This window comes from Anas acuta, chromosome 14 (assembly GCF_963932015.1).
Source record: "Anas acuta chromosome 14, bAnaAcu1.1, whole genome shotgun sequence".
In the NCBI taxonomy this organism is placed as follows: domain Eukaryota; kingdom Metazoa; phylum Chordata; class Aves; order Anseriformes; family Anatidae; genus Anas; species Anas acuta.
Window position 1 is genome coordinate 4,704,765 of NC_088992.1, and position 19,439 is coordinate 4,724,203.

At 41.2% G+C, this 19,439-nt stretch overlaps 1 protein-coding gene across 3 annotated transcripts; it reads right to left on the minus strand.

Annotated features, from left to right (window-relative positions):
* Positions 1-3,182: 3,182 nt before the first annotated feature.
* On the minus strand, positions 3,183-19,419 carry NME5 (NME/NM23 family member 5). 3 transcript variants are annotated; one of them, XM_068698033.1, is made up of 8 exons: positions 19,157-19,419; positions 17,438-17,483; positions 14,249-15,439; positions 10,529-10,695; positions 8,520-8,725; positions 8,036-8,136; positions 6,907-7,025; positions 3,183-4,424 (listed from the first exon to the last, which is right to left on the minus strand). In XM_068698033.1, the coding sequence occupies exons 3-8, from the start codon at positions 14,268-14,270 to the stop codon at positions 4,338-4,340; spliced, it is 702 nt and encodes a 233-aa protein (XP_068554134.1). In that variant the 5' UTR covers positions 14,271-15,439; positions 17,438-17,483; positions 19,157-19,419; the 3' UTR covers positions 3,183-4,337. The 3 variants fall into 3 exon arrangements, with proteins under 3 accessions (XP_068554134.1, XP_068554133.1, XP_068554135.1); XM_068698032.1 differs by lacking the exons at positions 17,438-17,483; positions 19,157-19,419 and having other exon boundaries at positions 14,249-16,150; XM_068698034.1 differs by lacking the exons at positions 14,249-15,439; positions 17,438-17,483; positions 19,157-19,419 and adding an exon at positions 11,511-11,694.
* Positions 19,420-19,439: the final 20 nt, after the last annotated feature.

Genomic DNA, 19,439 nt, shown 5'->3' on the forward strand with positions numbered 1-19,439 from the left:
TTATCAAAGCCAAGAGAATTTAGAGCCAAATTAGGCTCTTGCACATAAAAATTCCCTGGAATTTAGGGTGAGTTCATATGTGAGCACTTGCCCAGGCAGTCTGGGACTGACAGACTGCACCCAACTGCCTTTAGCAATTTCTCTCTCTAGTAATACCGAAGATCCAGCCAGGCTGACTCAGAAATCCCAGGTGAAAAGAATTTTAAATCAAGTAAACATGATGGTAAAGAAGTTGCAGACATGGTAACACTTTTTTTTTTTAGTTTTTAATAACCTGATTTCAGAATAGTCCTGTACCAAAGCAAGAGTGAGTGAACCTGAAATCCATTGCTACACAAAGAGTCAGTCAGATTTTCTCAGGGGAGAAAATACAGTGCCATACAAGACAAATGTAAGCATACCCTACAAAGCACCACATGAAGTCCTTTGTACCAGAGCATTCCCTCCCTCAGCCATAAAACACTCACAAGCAGCAAACTGAAGATAACTCTTAATCCCTCAGTGTTATCATTAATAAAGTATCATTCACCCACTTGTCTGCAAGCTGTCTTCTCCCACCGACTGCTTCGTCTCACAACAATGCCTTATTTCTGGCTCAGAATCCAACAATAGGCTCTCCCCTGAGCTCACGGCAGCATCTCCACCATCACCTGGCAGGAGGCAGCATAACAATAATTTGACAGGCACCCTCTCAAGGAGACTCGGCATATCAGTCTTGCTGCTGCTGACACTCCACACCCTGAGGAGCTCGTCCAGGCTACAGAAGATTTCTAGGTACGGGTAGCTGCTATTAGTGCTCTGTCCAAAAGACACCCGTTTATTCCATTTCACTGACAGCATAACAAGAAAGTACCTATTTCCTGCGATGGGCACTGCAACACGAGTTTAAGCTAAGTCCATTTGAGTAAAGCAAGTTAGCAGGCAATCAGTGAAGGGGACTGAAGTCCTATTTCTGGTCCATGAACAAGTCTACAGACATCTAAAAGGAAACAGAGCTGGAAAAATAATGGAGAGTTATCTTAATTATCTTTTTTATGATGTGCAGAGTCCTTCTTTCCAGCAAAATAAAGAATTATTACTCTTCAGATTTCTACTTGAAAGCATTATTATATATATTAAAAAAAAAAAAAAAAAAGGAAAGTGGAAAAACAGCATTTTCACCACAGAACTTTCAAAGGGTGAGCTGTTGTTAGGTAAGCCCAAAAATGACCAACAGTTAGCAACCAGAATAGCATGAATTATCCCGATCTGACTGCTCTGGCTTAACAAATTTCTATTAACTAAGGCCCTTATGAATAAATAAATAGATTAAAAATAGACTCTGCTATTCTAATATGGCACTGAAAAAAAAGTAAGAGATTGAGTCATTCCTTCCCTCCATATAGCACCATGCGACCAACATCCATCAATTTATCAATCTGTGAATTTTGCTTAGACCACTGTTGTTTGAAGAACAGTCACAATTAATAACTTCAATGAAGGAAGAAAGACAAATTCTCTCCTCTTTTCCTAAGTGAAAAAGATGAAGGTTTACAAATGTCCATGTAACACACTTTGTTTAAAGTTGCTGAATGAAAGTCCTGAGCTGTGTACAGTGACTCATTTCTGAAGCTTGGCATGCTGAAATGCTCTGACTTACAGGCAAAGGGGAGCTGGCTTTGATTGAGGTTTCTGCTATCTTTAAAGTATGCTCAAGGTTCCTGGCAGTTTAACTGGTCTATTCTTAAAGATAATGAATCCCTTATGAGACAGGAAGGCTGAAAAATCATACATTTCAGACTAGCTCAATCTATAGGGTACCAATAACAACTTCCAGGGCAGGTAATAGCAAGCCTCTGATAAGCAAATTTCCAGAAGAAAGTTGAAAAAACAGAATTATGGGAAACAGACCGAGCTGCTGGTTTTATGGACATAGCTCTATTCCAGCACCCAAGCAGTAAAACTAAAATGAACTCCCTCAAAGTTAAAAATACCTAATAAAACTCAATGGGTAAGATAATTATTCTAACTCAACAGGGAAAGGACAGGTCACCAGTTCTCACAAAGAGTAGCCTGCCTTGCTGACACCAAATTTTAAGACATATTTCAATTCATCTGTTTCTCCTAAAGCTACACTTTCTCTAATGTGGATTTATAACATTGGCCAAGCTCCGTGCCAAATAAAATCCTGAAGACCAGCTGAAACGTAAGCAGCACTGCCTCAAACAGCCTCTCCTATGGTGTAACAGCTCCCCCAGGGGACCAGGTTGGTTGCCCATTTCGGTATCCCTAGGACTGACCTTCTGCCCCCATCTTACGTATTGATGCAGCTTCCCTCACCATCCCAGCTGTGAGATTTTCTGGATTAATACCTGTGGGAGGTGTATAGATACAGTGAGCAGAATGGCATCCAAGGGATGAATGCATCTCCTCTCTTTCCCTTTAAAAAATTGAAGTGAACACCAGTCAGCGATTGAAGGTGTTAGCTCTAATATTAGAGAATAAAATCCATAACAGACATCCACTTGAATGACTGATACCAATGTTATTTCTATAACCATGCAATAACTTTAGCCGGTTTTGCCCTTGCTCCTACCCTCTCGGTATACCACAGAACCCACATACTCGCTGGGGAAGTTACAAATCTTCTATAGCTATAACACAACACAGGTCTGTCGCAAGAGACAAACTAAGAACTTCAGCTGTAACTTAAAGGAGATATTTATTGTCAAGCTGCAACACATCAAAATCAGGAAGCAAATACCATCATAGCTGACAAAAAATGAAGGAGAATGTATTGTGAATTCACTGAATTTTTGTTTCTGTTGGGTTCAAATGAGAATTTGTTGGTTTGGCTGACAGGAAACCACAATGCACAACTGTCCTGTAACTGCAGCAATCAGACGCTTATAGGGAACAATAATAGCAGGCAAAAGAAATTAGTTATAAAGAGATCTGTTCAGAGGATTTCTAATGACCTCTTTTTTTTTTCTTTATAGTTGAGGTTTTGGGCTTTCTTTTTAAAAAAAAAAAACAAAAAACTCTTAAGTCTCAAGACTTGTAGATCTCACTATTGTAGGGACTGCTTTTCGGTATGTTTATTCTTTGGGGTGGCAACAGTCACTTACTCCACTGAAAAGATAAACAATTAGCTTTAAAAAAAAGTTTAATGTTTCTGGTAATTAATCAAGCAAGGCTTGTCATAAAATAAACTATGAAGTTGTTTATTTATTTAGTATTAGTCAAGAATGCTAATATTTCAGAGCTGGCAGAACAACATTGTTTTCTCCATGCAAGGCAGGAAAGACATAGGATGCAAACCTTGATGTTAACAGGGCAAATGCAACACCTAAGAAATCAAAAAAGGACCCCAAGCATGCCCCAGCCCCCCCCAAAAAAGTCCAATTACATTAATAATAGATAATAGTGCATGATTAACACATTGTCTGTTGAACAACACAGCCCCTAATGCGTTTGATTGAAATTCTCCAACAGAACACATTAAAGTCCAAGTGTAACCAACAATACAAGGAAAACAGCAGAAAGCGGCAGACCTTTTAAGTGCAGTAGAACACAGAAAACACCCTTAAGGTGAGCTGCTGCAATTAAACACCTTTCTTTAAACAAGTGTTGGAAGATATCATTAGTTCTTGACTAAAGTAAACCTTCTTGTGACTTCTAATGGAAATCTGAGACTGATTTATAACCATTGTGTTTTTTTTCCTGTCGAGATAGGAAATGTACGTTCAATGTAGCTTTAATTAAGGCCTTCAAATAATATTCTGACAAAATGCATCAGCCTTGAGTGAATCATCTGTAAGAGTGACCATAGCTCGGTGATGTAACCAACAATAAAAATTCTCAAGTTGCTAATACGATGCCACCAGTACCTGTTTTCTAAGTTACATTCAGGTACCTCTCCTTCATAATGGGATTTGCACCTCTTGGCAATTGCTGGAGACAAATTACAGTTTCACAAAGGATGGGCCAGCTGTATGGCATTGAGGAATCTGCAGTGCTCTAAATAATTTTGTTTTCCCCAAACAGACAAAACAAGGTGATTGGGGAAAGCAGCGGTGTAAGTAACACCACAAGATCATTTCATCTTTTTCTAATCACTTGACACAGTAAATTTATCATGTAATTCTGCATTCTCCAAGTCAACAGAAAAGCTACTCTAACTTAAATCGTGGTTAACTGAAAGGTTTATCCCACAAAGACATGGGTAGTTAAGACAATATTTACTTCAGATTACATTAATTGTACACCACTAATTGTACACTGAAGGGATACAGTGCCAATGATAATATAGATCTGTAATTTGAATGCTTGAGGTGGTTTCCAGTGAGTGATGTTTTTCACTCCCGATGCTCTTCTTCAGTGATTTGATGTCGTAGCTTGGGTTTATTAGGGTTGTGCTCAATCAACCAGTCAGCAAGCCAAGTCTGGATGTATAACAAAGAAAAGTTAAACACACATTTTCAATTTTGTTTTGTTGATGTTTTGTTTTTCTTTTTTTTTTCCCCTACATAATGTATAGAAGACTATTTGGAGCCTTGTCTGAAGCCTCTGATGCACTCTCCTACTGTGCTGCAAAATGAAGACCTTTCAGAAAAAAATGAACCTACAAATAGCCTGATTTTTCTAGACGTTCTTTTAAATCTTCACAGTTTGCATTGCTTTTGAATAACTCACGCTGATCTTTAGAAGACAACTTTTCCTGGAAATGTCTGTCTTTGTGTATAAGAATATTTTGGCCATACTTCAAATAAACTGAAGTCTGTTTTGGAATGAAGCTGTACAATATGTATTAAAGTGCTTAAAATATTATTCCCAGAAACACTTACAGATAGCCTATCTAGTAACGATTCATTAACAATGCCACAGTCTTCTACACTGAAATCACCTTATAATGCCTTAAGCTTAAAAACAAAACATGGGGACTTTTTGAAATTCATCTTGTACATTTTCCAGCAAATTGTGCTTAAGTAAGAATGTGAGAGGTAGGAATGTCTTGAGTCCTAACTTAATCTGCCAATGTCTTGGCCTGGCCTTAGGCAAAGTAACCTCTGCTTCAGTTTCTCCACTTGTAAAGAGAAGATTTAACACATCCTTATTTACTTCACAGGGCCGTCAATGATTTGTTTCTGGAACGCTATGTAAAACAGATACCATATCCTGAAGTGAAAGAATTGATAGAACAGTATCCCAGTAAGGTAAGAAACACTTTAATTACCAGTTACAAAAAGGATAGGTTTAAAAAATATGCTAGGAAACTGTGCTGAAAATATAGAGATTAATTGGAAACAAATAGATTCAGAGAAATGTGGCCTACAAGATAAGATAGAAAAAATAAGCTGTTTTTTTTTTTTTTTTTTTTTAATATAGTGAAGAAATAACTGAAGGGAAAAAAAGATGGTGACACTGCAAATATGCAATAGCGTGCTTTTTTTTTTAAAAAAAAAAAAAAAAAAAAGGAGATATTACAGTGGACACAATGTCCTCTGGGGCTAGTAAAACAAAACAAAAATTGTCATGGGTTTAAAACCGGAGCAGAGGAGATTTGGGCTAACTTTTAGTGAAAGATTTTCAACTAAGTGTAATTAAGCGCTGAAATAGATTGCCTAGGGAGACAGTAGATTCTCCATCATTTGGAGTGCTAAAGAACAGGCCAGACAAACATCAGTTAGGAATGGTTACATACAATTGGTTGGGCCCTTCGGCAAAGGGGTGGATGGAATGACTACTTCAGGAACCTTCCATCCCTATTTTCTAGATTTCTGTGCTAACGGTGCCAGACGTATGGATAAAGTGAACAGATTACAAAACTGGAACAATCAGAGTACATTTAATCTGACCTCATGTATATCACACAGGTCACAGAAATACCTCTAAATTATTTTTAAGGCTTCTTTCTTTTTCCCTGTGGAATCTTTCAGAAAAATGCAATGTTGATTAGAAAACTGATGTTGAATCCACCACAGCTGCCAGTAAATTGTCACTGATTAATTATCAGTATTCTTTAAGAAGTACTGGTGTGAATTACTTGAACTTTAAGAATACTACCAATAAAAAATAAAACTAACAAAGAAACCCCCACATTTTCCCAGATGAAAGGCAATTTCTGTAGGGCCTGAAAAGAAAAATACAAGAAATGAACTCTAGTCTTTCCATTAAGATCAGCAATTTGTATGAAATTCTTGGTTAAAAGGAATAACTTGTGAAAGAAGTGCAAGATGCGACAACTTGCTAAATAGAAAGGGTTAAGATGACAGAATTTTCCATAGGTCAGTTTGATTATTCAAGATATGATTCTTCTGAGCGAAACCTAATTAGTTTTCCTGGTGAACTACGGAACAGCCCAAATAAATGTTATCAATGCCATATAGTTGAGATAATTGTTTATCCTAAAGAAGGATGAAGTTAATATTATGAAATAAAGCATAACGATGACAAAACATGGGCAGTTTGCTACAAACTCTACATTGTTTTACTCAACCACATAACTACTGCCAGTGTGATTAACATCTAATCTTACCTAGAATCTATTATTAGAGTTACTTCATTTCAAACTCACCTCAGAAACATTAAACAAAATAAAAAATGTGTATTTGGCATCGTATGATAGCCCCTGTTTACCTTTACAGGTGTCTATAGCTACTATGTGCTAGCAACAGTTAGCAAAGTCACCAAAAACAACTGTCATTTTCTCAAAGCTGATTTCATTTAGTCCAGGCCCTCATTTCATCTGTTAACAAACAAATCAACTTATTGAAAGGCAAATGTTATTTGGCTACCTCATTAGCAGGTAGCTAAAGGAGCACAGCTCTTTAACAGAGGAGGAGTTTTCCTACAGAGACCACAAATTCTAACACAGAGGAAACGTATCACAAAGCACACAACACGATGCTGATACACTGTACGTACCATAGGATCTGCAGGCTTCTCTTTACAAAGTGCAGTGAGCCCTGCTAGTAAGGTAGGATTTACATAAAGGTTCAAGTAATCCCTAGCTCTCTGCCCAGCTGGAATTGGCTCCAAGATCACTGTAAAGAGTAACCACAGGTATTTGACAGCAGTTTGTAGAACGATCAAAAAAGGCATTCTTTCAACAGTAGTTTATAGGTAAGCAGAGACTCATATAAGTTAATAATACACAATGGTTGGTAGAGCTTCTCACACAGCCAACTGTAAAGAAACTACTTAAATCCCTTTACAACATCCCTGAGGTAATCTTGCTAATTATAGCCAATTATGGAAGGAGAGGAACTTGGATCATCTGGGGAAACACCTATATCCTTGAAGATTCATTGGGGGTAGGAGAGAAACAATATAGCCCATGTTTTGTACTTCCTTCTTGCAGTATGAAGCTGGTTTCTGAAAGCCTAAATCTCACATTAAGCCTAGCTTTGTTGTCAAGACGAAGAAAAGAGCCATAGTTCACAGGAGGTATGGTCTGTAGGGAGTGTAACAACTTTTACGAAACTAAGGGATCCAGCTGACAAAGCAGACACTTTTCTGGTCAGTTTCCCTCACATCTTTCTGTCACAGACCAAATCTTTCAAACATTACAAACAAGAGATCATCTCCCAGCCTGTCCAGGTGCTATGGCCCATTTCTTTGGCACTTAACTCTGGAATTGCACTGTAATGTGAGCACTCAGCTACTGTTGAACAGGAATTACTCATCCTCAGCCCAAGGGAGTGAGTCTCCTCGAGCCAACAGGAGTCCCTGGGCTGACAGTGCCAGAAAAACATGCTGGAGTATAACAGCTTCTCATTTCCTCTCATTTACCAGCCTTACTCACTCCAATTCCCAAACTACAGAGTCTGAAAAGTGGAGGCAGTCTCTGTAGCTATAATAGCTCTTCAAATTGATTTTGGTATGCACTTTGTAGCAGAGAATATCAACTTAAAGAGATACACATTTGCACAAAGCAAACAAACCCGAGCCCTTCTAAATCAAATTATATTTAGAGTCTGAAAAGGGACAATCAACAACTGAGCAGACTGCTATCCTCCCAAACATGGGCAATACATTGTTTGCACCATTTTACCTTCTGGAAACATGAATCGAATTTCTCTTTCTGCTGAAAAAATGTTGAGGCTGCCATGAAGCGCATTCCTCAGCTCATCAGTCCCATAGATTGCTCTTAAACTAAAAGCAAGAGAAAGAACTGTTTGGTAGGCAGCTGCAAATCTCTTTCAGCTCTCAACAGTCTCGGGATATAAAAGCAATATATATGGACTGGTTACAAAGCAATGGGTTGATTTTGTTTTTTAAACAAACCGAGTAGCACCCTAAAATTTGCGTTCACGCACACAGCATTCTTGGAAAAAGGGGTTAACTGTACCTACTCCAAAAAAATAAAAAGGGTTAAAAGTTATTTTACACATAATTTAGGATGATAACAGGCTGATCTAAATCTGCATCTCAGCTGAAAGAGGCAGAGAAGAAGAGGGGGAGACAGAGAAATTCCGGTCTCATTTAAGTGAATGAGAAAACCCTCCTGATTTCACCATGGCAAACCAGTGAGTTACCTGTGAGGGTGAGTCCTCCTAGCTTTTATGCTGTTTGATGGTCCGAGCAATTCCTTCCAGTACGAGACTGCGTTACGTCTGGCAAGAACCATAGCAACTAGAGGTCCAGAGCTCATATAGGCTGTTAAATTGGGAAAAAACATTTTTCCATATTGTTCTGCATAAAAGTTGCTACATTGCTCTGGGCTTAACTGGAGCTTCCGTTTCTAAAAAAAATAAGTGTAAAATAAAAGAGAATTTAAAAAAAAATCTTGCTAAATTAAGATAGCTTGCTACCACAGATACCACACAGTTCTCTGGTGCAGTCACATTTTCAAGTGCAGGCCTGACAGACACAGAGTAACTTGCTAACCTAATCGATTCTCCCACACCTGATCCTCTTTGAGGCACAGAGCACCAAAAAGCAATAAGTTTCCATGTTAATTAAGCAGACAAACATGCCATTTGAGTAAGGTGTGATTTCAGTGTACACAAACTACAGCATTTAAAACTGCTGAATGACTTCAAGTAGTCAGGGCACTGTATAGTAAAAGTGAAAAGCATTATAACAACAGTATTTAATTATTCAGCTGTTCCACAATAATGTTCTACTTTTACGTAGATTTCAACCCACAATGTTAATTATGCAATTTTTTTTCATTCTTAGGCTTTACTTTTCACAATAGCAGCCTAGCCTCCAAGTTCAGTAGGTTATCCATCAGAGGGCACAGGGCAGTCACAAAAAAGAGAATTAAATGTATTAAAAAGTGCTTTCTTTGAGCCTGATCTTACATGATACATAGTAATGCAAATTCAGATTCCTAACAGCTTCAGTGCCAAAATTTACTGGCGGCATCAGAAGATACTAAAAATGTATTCTCATTAAAAATAAATAAATTAATTAATTAATCTCACCTCTGTAAATAAAACAACCAGAAGTGTAGGGAAAGAAAAAAAAAAGTGTAGGAAAAGAGAGACATTTACAAGGATGAAAGATCATACCTTTAGGGAAAAAAAAAAAAAAAAGATAAACATCTGATATAAAGAGATAGGGAGATAAAGTTTGCTCAGCCGGAGCAAAGTACCGTGACCTAGGGTGCTACTGCCCCAGAACAAGGAGAAAGAGGAGGAGGAGGAGGAGGACAGCGGCACCCAGCGGCCGCCCCGCTGGGTAACCTGGAGGAAGGGATTTTACCTTGTTACGATCCGTTTCTGGACGAGAGTATAAATGACTGCCTGCCAGGCACAGAGCTGCATTGCTGGCTGCTCCCTGCCGCAGATCCTGACATATCCCTTGCTTCAAAGTCATCTAGGGATTCTGGCTTATTTTAATACTTTTTTTTGTTTTTTTTTAATCTGCTCTTACAAAGAGAGTGTGTGACAAGCCCCCTAAAAAAGGGCCTAGAGAATACATTTCCTTGCCAGCTAAAGGCAATTTTTTCCCTCAACGCAACCTCTGCTGAAAATCACACCTTAGAGTCTTTCCAAGTAGCAGAAGGGTTGCAGCAATGCTCCAGGCAACATTCCCATGACCACTGTGTCAGATCCAAATTTAAAAAGAACTCAGCAAGGCCTATTTAAACGAAACATTTGTTCTGAATTTAAACATTCACAAAGCCTATTTACAAAACCAAAAAACAAAACCAAAAAGAAATCAACAGTGGAAACCAGAAAACATGTCAGACCACAATTGGACACCAACATAGGTCAATTAATTCTGGAAGCACTCACTTGGCAAATGGGTACAAGAAACATTGTGCTGCTGGAAAGTAGACACTCTCCAAAGAGTTACTTTGGAGAGTCCACTTATCTGCTACATATGTTTGCTAAATCCCAGTTTATCAACAAAGTCTGTGTTTTCCCATGGTCAGCAAAATTGTAGCTCTGGCAGTTGTAGCTAATGGCATGAAAAACACAAATGCTTTCTGGACACATGAGCTTTTAGTTACTGTCTTGATGGCTGCAAGTTAAGACAAACAATGTTCTGACTTATCAACTGCAATTATTTTCTCTGGAACACAGTCTGTTACCTGAACGATCAAAAATCCTGATCTGAGAATGACATCCTCTATTTCTTCCTCTTTATCAACGACATCTGGTTTGATGAGGGCCAGAGTTCTTTCCACAAAAATCTGAGGTTCAGGCATTAACATCTGCATCTTCGCTTCTAAGTCAGAACTCAAATGCCTCTTTTGTACTGCAATGACATAAGTTCATGACATTTGGGGTTTCTCCACCATTCAGAGACCTGCAGCGACACTCGTGGTGCGCTCTAGGAACAAAATATCCCAATTTCAGAGCATCCACGTGAGATTTTCCCTGGACTAGTGAGCACCCTGTAATTCACATTCCCATTTCTAGTAGAGTAATGTTTGTAGAAAATATGCCAAAATTAAATGTTAGGTAATCATGAGATATTATTACTCTTAAATGTCACTAACTCAAACAATGGATGTGAGAAACATCCCATAGACTGTACTACCTGCAAAAAGAGCCAGGCCCACTGCAGTACCCGACATTCCCCATCTAAAACCCGTGTGTTCCACCAAACCCCAAATCTGTATTCTTATGCACAAAGAATGCTCTGTGGGATTTATCACTTGGACCTGATCCATCTACAAGCCACGCCGTATTTCCCAACTGCTAATTAATTCTCATACTTATGGACTCGAGACAAAGTGCCAGTTTCCTAACTGAGTGGATCAGCCTGTTAACAAGCTATTAGGCTACAGAACCGCTCTGTGACTCCTGGAAGCGGTTTCCTAGGAACTATGACCACTTTTCTTCTCACCCCACCCTCTCGGGGCGATGTTTTGCCAGGAACAACCCCGGACCCCCAGCGAGGGGGCTGCCGGCACAGACCCCCCGGGGCTGAAACCACCCACGCCCGGCAAGCCTGGAGCCGCAGCTCCCTGCAGCGGCAGCCCCAAGGATCTGAGGCGAGGAAGGGGCTCCTTCACCCCACAGCAGCTCGGTCCCCTCAGGCCCCGTGCCGGCCGCCATGCCACGCACCTTCCCGCCGCGCCGCCGTTGCTAGGCGACGGCTCCGCCCGGCTCGGCCACAAGATGGCCTCCGCGCCCCAGCGGCGGGCGGGCCCCGCTGCCTGCGTGCGCGGGGGGGGCTCCGAAATGGCGGCCGGGCAGCGCCGCCACAGCCCCGGCGCGAAAGGGCTGCTGCCCAAAGCTCGCTTCAGAGCCCGCGTTTGTCCCTTTCTGAGCGCTTTGTGTAATAAATATGAGAGTAGAGGAGGGGTGGTGGACGTGTGGGGAGGGTTTTGGTGCCCGTTGTGCTTTTTGTTGTTGTTTCGCCCAGACAAAGCCCGGGTTTTACCTCCCGCTCGGGACCGCCCCGCGAGCCGTGAGCTCGCAGCGGGCTGAGTCCCCTCAGCAGGGGGAAGGCGATGTGGGGGAGCTGGCGGGTTTGAGAAGGGAAGGAGCGTTTCAGCGCGCAAGCGCTCTGCGGGTTATTTAACTCGGTGTTTGTCGTGGCAGCGCTTATTTTATTTCCCTGCCGGATCTCCGGCACAGCAGGCACAGCGCCCCGAGCTCCCAGCTCCTCAACACCGCCATTCTGCTTTTTTTTTATTTTTTTATATTATAAATACAGTCTCCATCCAGTGCTACTGGTTTTATCACAGACACACGACGAGGAAACAGCAGCCTCCCCGTTCTGAGGGCCCACACCGGACGGCCCCATGCGTCCCGGGGCTTCCCCGGGTCCCCCCCCCCGGTTTCACCTCAGCGCCCCCCCGGGCCTGGCCCGCTATCGGGGCGTGCCCCGGCCGGCAGAGCCGATAACAACCGCAGCTCCTCTCCCTCGGGCCTCCGCCGCCCTTATCGGAAACGGTGCGAGCCCAGGGGGTGGCTGACACCTCCGGCAGGAGCTGCCCCTTGGCCTTCAGGAGCCCCTGAGGTGAGGCTGGGCCGACAGCCACCTACGCAGGCATCATTTCTTAGTGAAGTCTGACTGAAAATACGAGGCAAAAAGGCCTAAATGCTGACACCACGTGCCCCTGGTTAGCAGAAGGACTGTAAGTGTACTGCAAAAGGTGGGTTTAGTGTAAGAAAGACACACCGTGCCTTATTTTTCACATGTAAATAACGTAAAAATACAAATGAGAAACAAAATCACACCATCTCTTTCCAGCCAGCTTGAAGCATGTTTAAAAAAATCAAAGATTGAAATTGTTTTTATTCTCATAACTTGAAAAAACAAAGGCTCCAAGAAACGAAAACACACAAGACTTGATCAGCCGCAGACTTTCCTTCATTAATACGGACATACGATGTTTGTTTCCTTGACAGAGATTGCTTATCCAGCAGTTAATCTGAAGGCATTAGAAGCACTGCAACAACTCAGATAATGGAGAAACACGCTTTCTGAAAAATAGGCTGGTAGAAAGATTTGCAAGTTCATCTGCTTTTTGATTTAGTTCAGCTAATGCAGCAAGAGTCATTTTTTTCCAAAGTAAATGAGTATGTCTGAGAGCCCAACGTTAGATTTAGCAGCTCAAAGGCCTCCTGAGCCCCAGTGAATACTTCAGATTATGACATAAGAAACATTGAATTTAATATCCTTGTAAAACACTAACTTTCTTGCAATTTCCTTTTTGTGTGCATTTTTTGCCAGTTGCTCAAGTTAGAGAAAAATATATGTATCCTTCTGTGCACCCTTATACGCTGAAGCTTCTCCACCAGCAGCGTCCTGTGCACTTCGCTCCTTCCCCCATCTTTCTGTGTCAGAATTTCTCCTCCTTGCTGTTTCCAGAAGCATTTCTGGAGGGCGGAGATTGTCTAATTTTAGCATCTCAGAGAATCCTCTGCTCTCCAATGAGCAGGCTGCTGCATCTAAAGCTGCAGCCAATTACCCCGGGTTTCCTCCTGCTACACTTCCCACGACAGTTTAATAACGCAGCCTTACACATTTAAAGTGGCCCCATATGTTAAGAGAATAACACGATGCATTCCCTAACAAAGACATGTCTTTTTACAGAGAGAGCATCTCACAGATTTCTCCAAAATCCTTGGATTCTATAAACCCATCTTTACAACTCTGTCTTAATATCATTATTGTATGCATATTATCTTTATAGTGCTTGAAGAGATATTTCAAATAACTAAAAGGCCAGTCTGAATCATTTTCCCTAACTCCTGCAGGCCAGGAATGTGATTTTGAGTTAAAGAAAAGAAAGAATCAAAGAGTAAAATTTTAATTACCATGTAATGAACCATTACAGTTCTGAATACTTCTCCAGGCATAGCTTTGCTGCCGTATCTTATCTGTTAAGCGGTTTAACAAGCCTTGGTTGTCTTATTTTTAGCTGGCACAGAATATAACAACACTGAAAGACTGGGGCTGCAGGTGTATTTTCACTCCAGTAACAAAGATATGTAACTTTTTAAATGAAAAAATACTGTTTCAGAACTTTGTACCCTAATACTGCAAGAAGGTGGACAAAATAATTACTTGTGGATTGTTAGTTTTTAACAAGAAAAAGAAAAGCAGAATGATGTAAAATTGTGTTGGATAACATGATGAAAGCTACAGAGTCCTGAGTGGTTGCACTGATTAAAAATGAAACTTGCACATATTTTAGCTTTACATGCATTTTGATGTCAAACAGAGAAAAAAATAATAAAAAATTACTAGCTGTACATTTGCCGTATACACAACTTTCACCCACCACTGACTTCTTTGCTTCTGTCTCTCATGATAAAGTCTGTCATACCTACCCACAGCACCAGCTTACCTTCAGCACCTGCTTCATCCATGCTTGCTTGTGCAGTGCAAAGTGTTTCTGACGGAAATCCTGTGATCAAGCTAACTTCCTCTCCTGCAAGCCTGCTCCCTCCTCCATTTCTGCCTTCTTACAGCTAAACAATTCTACTTGTGCAGCTTATCTGCACGCATGTAATCCTAGCTAGCTTTTTATTGCTGCTGACTAACCCATTTCAAGCCTTTCTTTCTGCTTTCCTCTATTTGCTATCTCACAATTTTCTTTAAAGATAAAATTAACAAAATATTCTCATGACGCTTCCCCTTTCTACAAATCTCTAAGTGATAACAAACATCTTACCTAAATTTCCTCTGTAACTCCATCACTTGCCCTATTGACCTCATCCTATTTATTTTCCTGATCACCCTCACATTCGCTCTTTCATTTAGTCACATCTTCAGTCATTTGCTCTGCTCTGACCGCCCAGCACCCACTCAGACACACTTGTCTCTTTTACATAAAAAGTAAAAATTAAAAATCCTTCAGTAGAAGTGCTTCTCCTCACCTCACTTTTAAGAGTCTTCCTACCACATCTGTCTGCTTCTACCGTAAATCCACTTCAAAAATAGTTTTGCTTCCTCTTGTCATCTGAAAGTTTCTCAACAGATCTTCAACTGATCTCTTCTTTGGTTGTCAGTCACTTTTAGCACAGCTAATTATCCACCTATCTTAGCTTTTGCAATTATTCTTGCTGTTGCTGCTTCCCCAAATGCTGTTTCAGCTTGGCACATCAGTAGGTTCCCCTTGTGCTTCTTTCCCTCATCTGCAAGAGCACTGATGAGCTCTGATCTCAAGTCTCTCCTCCCTTTCCTTCTCTGACAGCCTCATACTACTGTCTCCTTTCAAACTTAAGCTGTCTCCATTTAAAGTCTTGGTAATAACCGTGCGCTAGACAAATCTGACTGAAAACAATCACTTTTTTACTGAGTTATTTTACAGCCAGCTGTGCAAAGAAGGGGGTAAAACCTCACTGCCAGGAATGTGAGGTTCAAGCTCAGATTGATCTAAACTGCTGTGGAGATGTAAATCAAGGTAGGGAGATGTAAATCTGTGATTTATTGACGTGGCTGGGACTCTTGCACGGGTTTTCCTCATCTTCTTTATCGCTGACATCCTTTTCTCTGGCCTCAACAAATCAATCATTCATTTCCATTCAGAAAGTTGCTGCAAGACATTTTTTTTGGTTCATCTGTTTATGCTAGTTTTCCACATCTTTTCAAAGAGAGTCTTCTCTATCATGCACAAAACTGTTAGTGTTCAATTGCAAGCCCATTCACGCATCGATCCAGTCCTACTTACCTTTTGTTCCACAAAGGATAGCTCCTACAACATGAGCCAGCCGATGCAATTGAATTCTACTAATGCATTTTCAAATAAAGACCTTCCTGCTTTGTCCCATGTTGTTGCTCAGGATGAGCTCATGTTGAACACCTGTAGAGGCTACCATTGATTTGCCAGCTTCTATAAAGCTCCTCCCAGTTTGAATATAGGCACTGTGTAGAGATGCTGCATATAGATATTAGGCTTCCACCCAACCTTTCAGAGCACCACCTCTTCTCTCTCTCTCTCGTTGCTCTACGTGATGTTTAACATCATATTGCTTTGGGTGATTGAGACCACTAAGCTCTGGGATTAAGTACTCAGTGTGATACTATCCACCATGAATAAATGACTCTAAGAAGAATCTAATAGCAATATTATTATTATATGCAAATGGAAAGAGACAAGCAGTTAAATAATGTGCTTTGAAAGATTATATTGTAAATACTTGCTTAAATGCATCTTCATCTTATTTCAGTATAGCATAAGGCATCCTTTTTGCAGTCCTATTCTGACCACTTACTTTCAACAATTATGTTAAAATCAACAGGGCTACTTGCATAGTTATTATTGTTATTATTATTATTATTATTCTATTATTATTATTATTTATGTATATTTTGCATGAGAACTAACTTGCGGGTGATATTTTATGTATAGTAGGCCACCTGTGACCTGAATGAGATGCTTACCATCGATTTATACAAGACAGACACAGTCTTGGGAAAAGGGATAAATTACATCAGTATTTTCAGACCAGCAAATGTTTTTTTGTTTGTTTGCCTGTAAGAGGGAAACTATACAAATCAATGCAATGGAAATAAAAAGGAAATAGGATAAAAAAGAAAGGGAAGGAAGCAATGAAGATGGGTACGGCACAAAACTCCTACGAACAGACAGCAAGGGCAGGGCTTGGAGTAAACAAGTTTGGCAGAAATGCAAAATTAGGCCCAATTTCAAAAGTTCATACACAAGTAAAATTCAATTGAACTTCAGTCAACACCATTAATAACAACAGTAATTACAGGATTAACAAAATAGCAAATAGAATGCTAGTTTTTTTTCCTCAGCAGTAAATGTGTCATGTACGGATTACCGCCCAACAAGCTGTGTGTCTATTTTTCATTGATTAACCACAGGCTTTGAATGTGGAGTGAAAGGCAGGACTGAAACCCAGGTTCCAGATGAATTATTTTAAATAACCTGTGTCATGATGGGGCCTGGTGAGAAAAATATTACTCATTAACAGCTCAGAGTCTCATCTCTCAGTCTTCAATGCATATATATGCAAAGAGTGGCTCTGTTACTCATGCAAGTCTTCGGTTTCCAAACCAGATACACGGCCACGTTGTTATCCTCTTGTTGGATATGGGACATAAAAAGCAGCAAACATCAAAATGGGGCAACTGGGAATCACAGATAAGACTTGGCAGTTGGGAACTGCTACTTAGAATTGCCAAACTGAGAGATTGAGATGGACCTAACCAGAAGAAATGGGCTGCCGGAAAAGAGAACTGATTTAAAGAAGCACTGTTAAGCAGGAAAACGATAATATGCCAAAATATCAGTGCAAGAGCTATGAAAGGAAAGATGAAACAAGTGCAGCAAAGTAAGAAAGAAAACTGAAAAAGAGAGAAGGGAAAAACATGGAGAACTCCAAATGAAATGCAAGGCTTGATGAAATACAAAGGGGATATTCAGAGCAGAGGGAGATTAAGTAATAAATTGTATCATCAAAACCACTCAGGTTCTATCCATCAGCTGAGCCTAACCTCACATGACAGACTGACATAAACTGCTGCCCATTTCAGTTTACTCTCACGAGCTGGTCTACGAACTTACAACTTCAGAAGGCGTTTCTGCATTCAGCAGCTGCATGCAGAGAAACCTGCAAAAAAGAAAGTGGCTAGTGAGGAAGGGAGGTAGTAGCCACCGTGTCAGCCTGCCCATTCAACTGTACCTGCAAACACCAGTCTGATCTTAACTCTCCCCGTAGCGATTTACGCAACTGCAGGATATTTTCCAGTTAAAGCAAACTGACAGCACTGTGTAAATTAACACATGCAGCCGACACCGCGGCTTAGCTGATTCTAATCAGGAACCATACCTTTTTGGTGTAAACTGATTGCAATCTTAGCCAAGGCTGCCTAAAAGAAATCAACAGAAGTTCTCTTGCCGGATGTGGGGCAAGTTCTCTGAGATGGCATAAATCAGGATAAAGACCATCTTATGTTTTTTTGTTGTTTTTGTTTCTAACATTTTATTTAAAGTTCAATGTAAGAAAAACAGTTTAAAAATAGTCTTGTAACAATAAGAATCTTTATCAGATAACAGATACAACCTATCCTGCAGGCATTACAATCTCCAACCATGCTGGTTAGGTACTCTTCATACTGTTGTAACTGGACCTGACCTCACATGACATTCATTCACAAACTTTAGCCTTAACAGCTAGTTGTGGTGCTTGTCCGTAGCCTGCCCTACTCTGTCGACACACTAGGTTGAGATAAACATCTCTAAAGATAAAATTCTGAGCTATTATAGTTTGGTCTGAAGGTGTAGCAGAATATTTACAAATGAATATCCTTCAGGAATAGAGCACCTGGCTGACAAATCACACATCAGTCTATTTTACACTGTGCTCTTGCATTCTTGAAATTACTCATGTTGATCACGTTTTTAGACCACTTTAATATTTTTCGATCTGTGGGCAGTAAACATTTGAGGAAAAAAGGATTTACAAAAGCAAATAGCCACTATGTCCAACAACTTACACTCTAGAAATTATATGTAAAAAACCCTGCAATTCCAGTAACAAATATGATGCAGTCTTGCTGTGCATGTGCATGGGAACCCAAAGCAGCTTGGACCAGTTAAAATGGCTCTTGTGGCAAGCCACAGCACCGTAACAGAAGAGTGGCTTCAAATTCTTGGCTGTAGCAGAGGGCAATTTCTCATATGATAATAAGATATTATAACACTAAGTATGATTTCTTTTTTTTTTTTTCTCTCTCCTTTCCCTTAAGAGGTCTGGCTCATAGCCCGAGGCAGTGGGCTGTTTTTAACTTTAAAAAAGTGGATGGAGCCCTTAATCTAAACATACTATGTTGATTTTATTTTGTGCTCCTCTTTAGTGATCTGCTGTTCGTGCAGCTATAAAGCCTGTAAAATCACACCTAGCATAGCCTATTCTAACTTTACCGAGTTGCAACTTGAGAAATCAACTCTTGTAGAGGATAAAAGATGCTCTAAAAGCAATTTGCTGAAGGCCAGCCTGGATCTAGGCTGCCTCACAAAAAACCGCCTCGCTGTGCTCAGTTGGCTCCGTGCATTTTTCCTGCCCTGTAACAGCGGGAGCAAGTAGAGCCAGGGGAGATACCTGAGGGCAGCGCACCCTCACGGCACCCGCATCCATTACTACAGAGTTAGGAAATAATCGCTACTCCCAGCCCTCCAGCACAGGGCCCGATTTCTCCTTTGTAAAGGCGCGGCTGTGCCCGGCCCTCCCAGCCCCGCGCTCTGCCCCCCTCTGACGGGAGCCACCAGGGCCCCGCACCTCACCCGGCTCCAACCGGGCCAAAACGCCGAGGCCCGGGCTGAGAGCGGAGAGCTCCGCTTGTGCCAGGGCACAGCCCAGAGCCCGGCGGGCGACAGCGGAACCGCCCGGGGGCCAAAACCCCGCGGCGAGCCCTGAGGCAGGCGGGGAGGCGGCGGCCGCCTCACGGCCCCCTCGGGGGGGGGAGCTGAGGCGCGAGGCCCCTCGCGCGCCTTCCCCCCTCAGCCCAGTGCCGCGGGCGGCCATTCGCCAACCGCTTCCCTCCGCTCCCGCCCCGCGCCGCTGAGC

What these genes read in the sequence shown, in the direction of transcription:
- NME5 (XM_068698033.1), bottom strand. Translation starts at nt 14,270, where the DNA reads ATGGATGAAGCAGGTGCTGAAG. An exon ending in GGATGAAGCAGGTGCTGAAG is followed by an intron (nt 10,696 to 14,248) that starts GTAAGCTGGTGC and finishes ATGTCATTGCAG; the next exon opens with TACAAAAGAGGCATTTGAGT. An exon ending in AGGAGGACTCACCCTCACAG is followed by an intron (nt 8,137 to 8,519) that starts GTAACTCACTGG and finishes TCTTGCTTTTAG; the next exon opens with TTTAAGAGCAATCTATGGGA.